Source organism: Orbicella franksi, chromosome 4 (assembly GCF_964199315.1).
Source record: "Orbicella franksi chromosome 4, jaOrbFran1.1, whole genome shotgun sequence".
Classification (NCBI taxonomy): Eukaryota; Metazoa; Cnidaria; class Anthozoa; order Scleractinia; family Merulinidae; genus Orbicella; species Orbicella franksi.
Window position 1 is genome coordinate 15,354,801 of NC_138148.1, and position 772 is coordinate 15,355,572.

Consider the following 772-nt stretch of genomic DNA (forward strand, 5'->3'; position numbering starts at 1 on the left):
GGTACGAAACGCCCTGATTAAGGTTTGTTCGTTCATAGTCATAAAATGCCCTACACCTTCTTACTATTCCTTCATATGGCACAGAAATAACAAACATCGACTTACCAGATTGGATGACTAAAAGAATCACGACCACATTCGGCAAAAGATGTTTCATATTGACTTGTACCTTTACTTTTGTGATTCCTGATTCTTGATATTGAACATAAGCGCTTGTCGCGCAGGGCCTTGGAACGAGGAAAAGGTGGTTCTGGAGACACGTGATTTTTTGCGATAGGCCACTTTCGATATATTAAAGTTCAGCTTGATAGCGAGGCTTAAGCGACACAAACAAGAGAAATGAATAAACATGCTCATTAACAATCCATTTCCGAATTACTTTTTACCTCTGCTTCAAAACGAGGTCTGGTGTACAACCTTTCATACGGAAATAAGTTTGATCTGTATGACAACGAACGTGCAAGAAAAACTCATTTCAATATGAAAGGTTGTGCCCCAAGACTTGTTTTGAAAGAGGTCAGAGCAACACAGAAATAGCTTATTTTCTTTGTTTGTGATCTCTAGGAAATGTCCCCAAGATGAATTTTAACATATCGAAAACAGTCTATTCATCACTCGTTAAAGCTGTTCGAGTAGAGCACCTACAGACCTTAAAAAACGTTATATTAAACAAAGAGATCTTTTTGGCGACTATGAATGAAGGCTCTCGGTATGATGTGCAAGATTAGCATTTTACAGTGTAGAAATTCTTTCATATGAAGAGCCATTTTTC

The 772-nt window shown here is 37.8% G+C and overlaps 1 protein-coding gene across 1 annotated transcript in view; it reads right to left on the reverse strand.

Annotated features, from left to right (window-relative positions):
• LOC145485860 (uncharacterized) overlaps positions 1 to 183 on the reverse strand; it is a 7,404-nt gene extending 7,221 nt beyond the window's left edge. The window contains exon 1 of the mRNA XM_081464510.1: positions 106 to 183. Within this exon, the coding sequence (XP_081320636.1) occupies positions 106 to 157 (52 nt within the window). The 5' untranslated portion in view covers positions 158 to 183. The remainder of the gene's footprint in view (positions 1 to 105) is intronic.
• Positions 184 to 772: the final 589 nt, after the last annotated feature.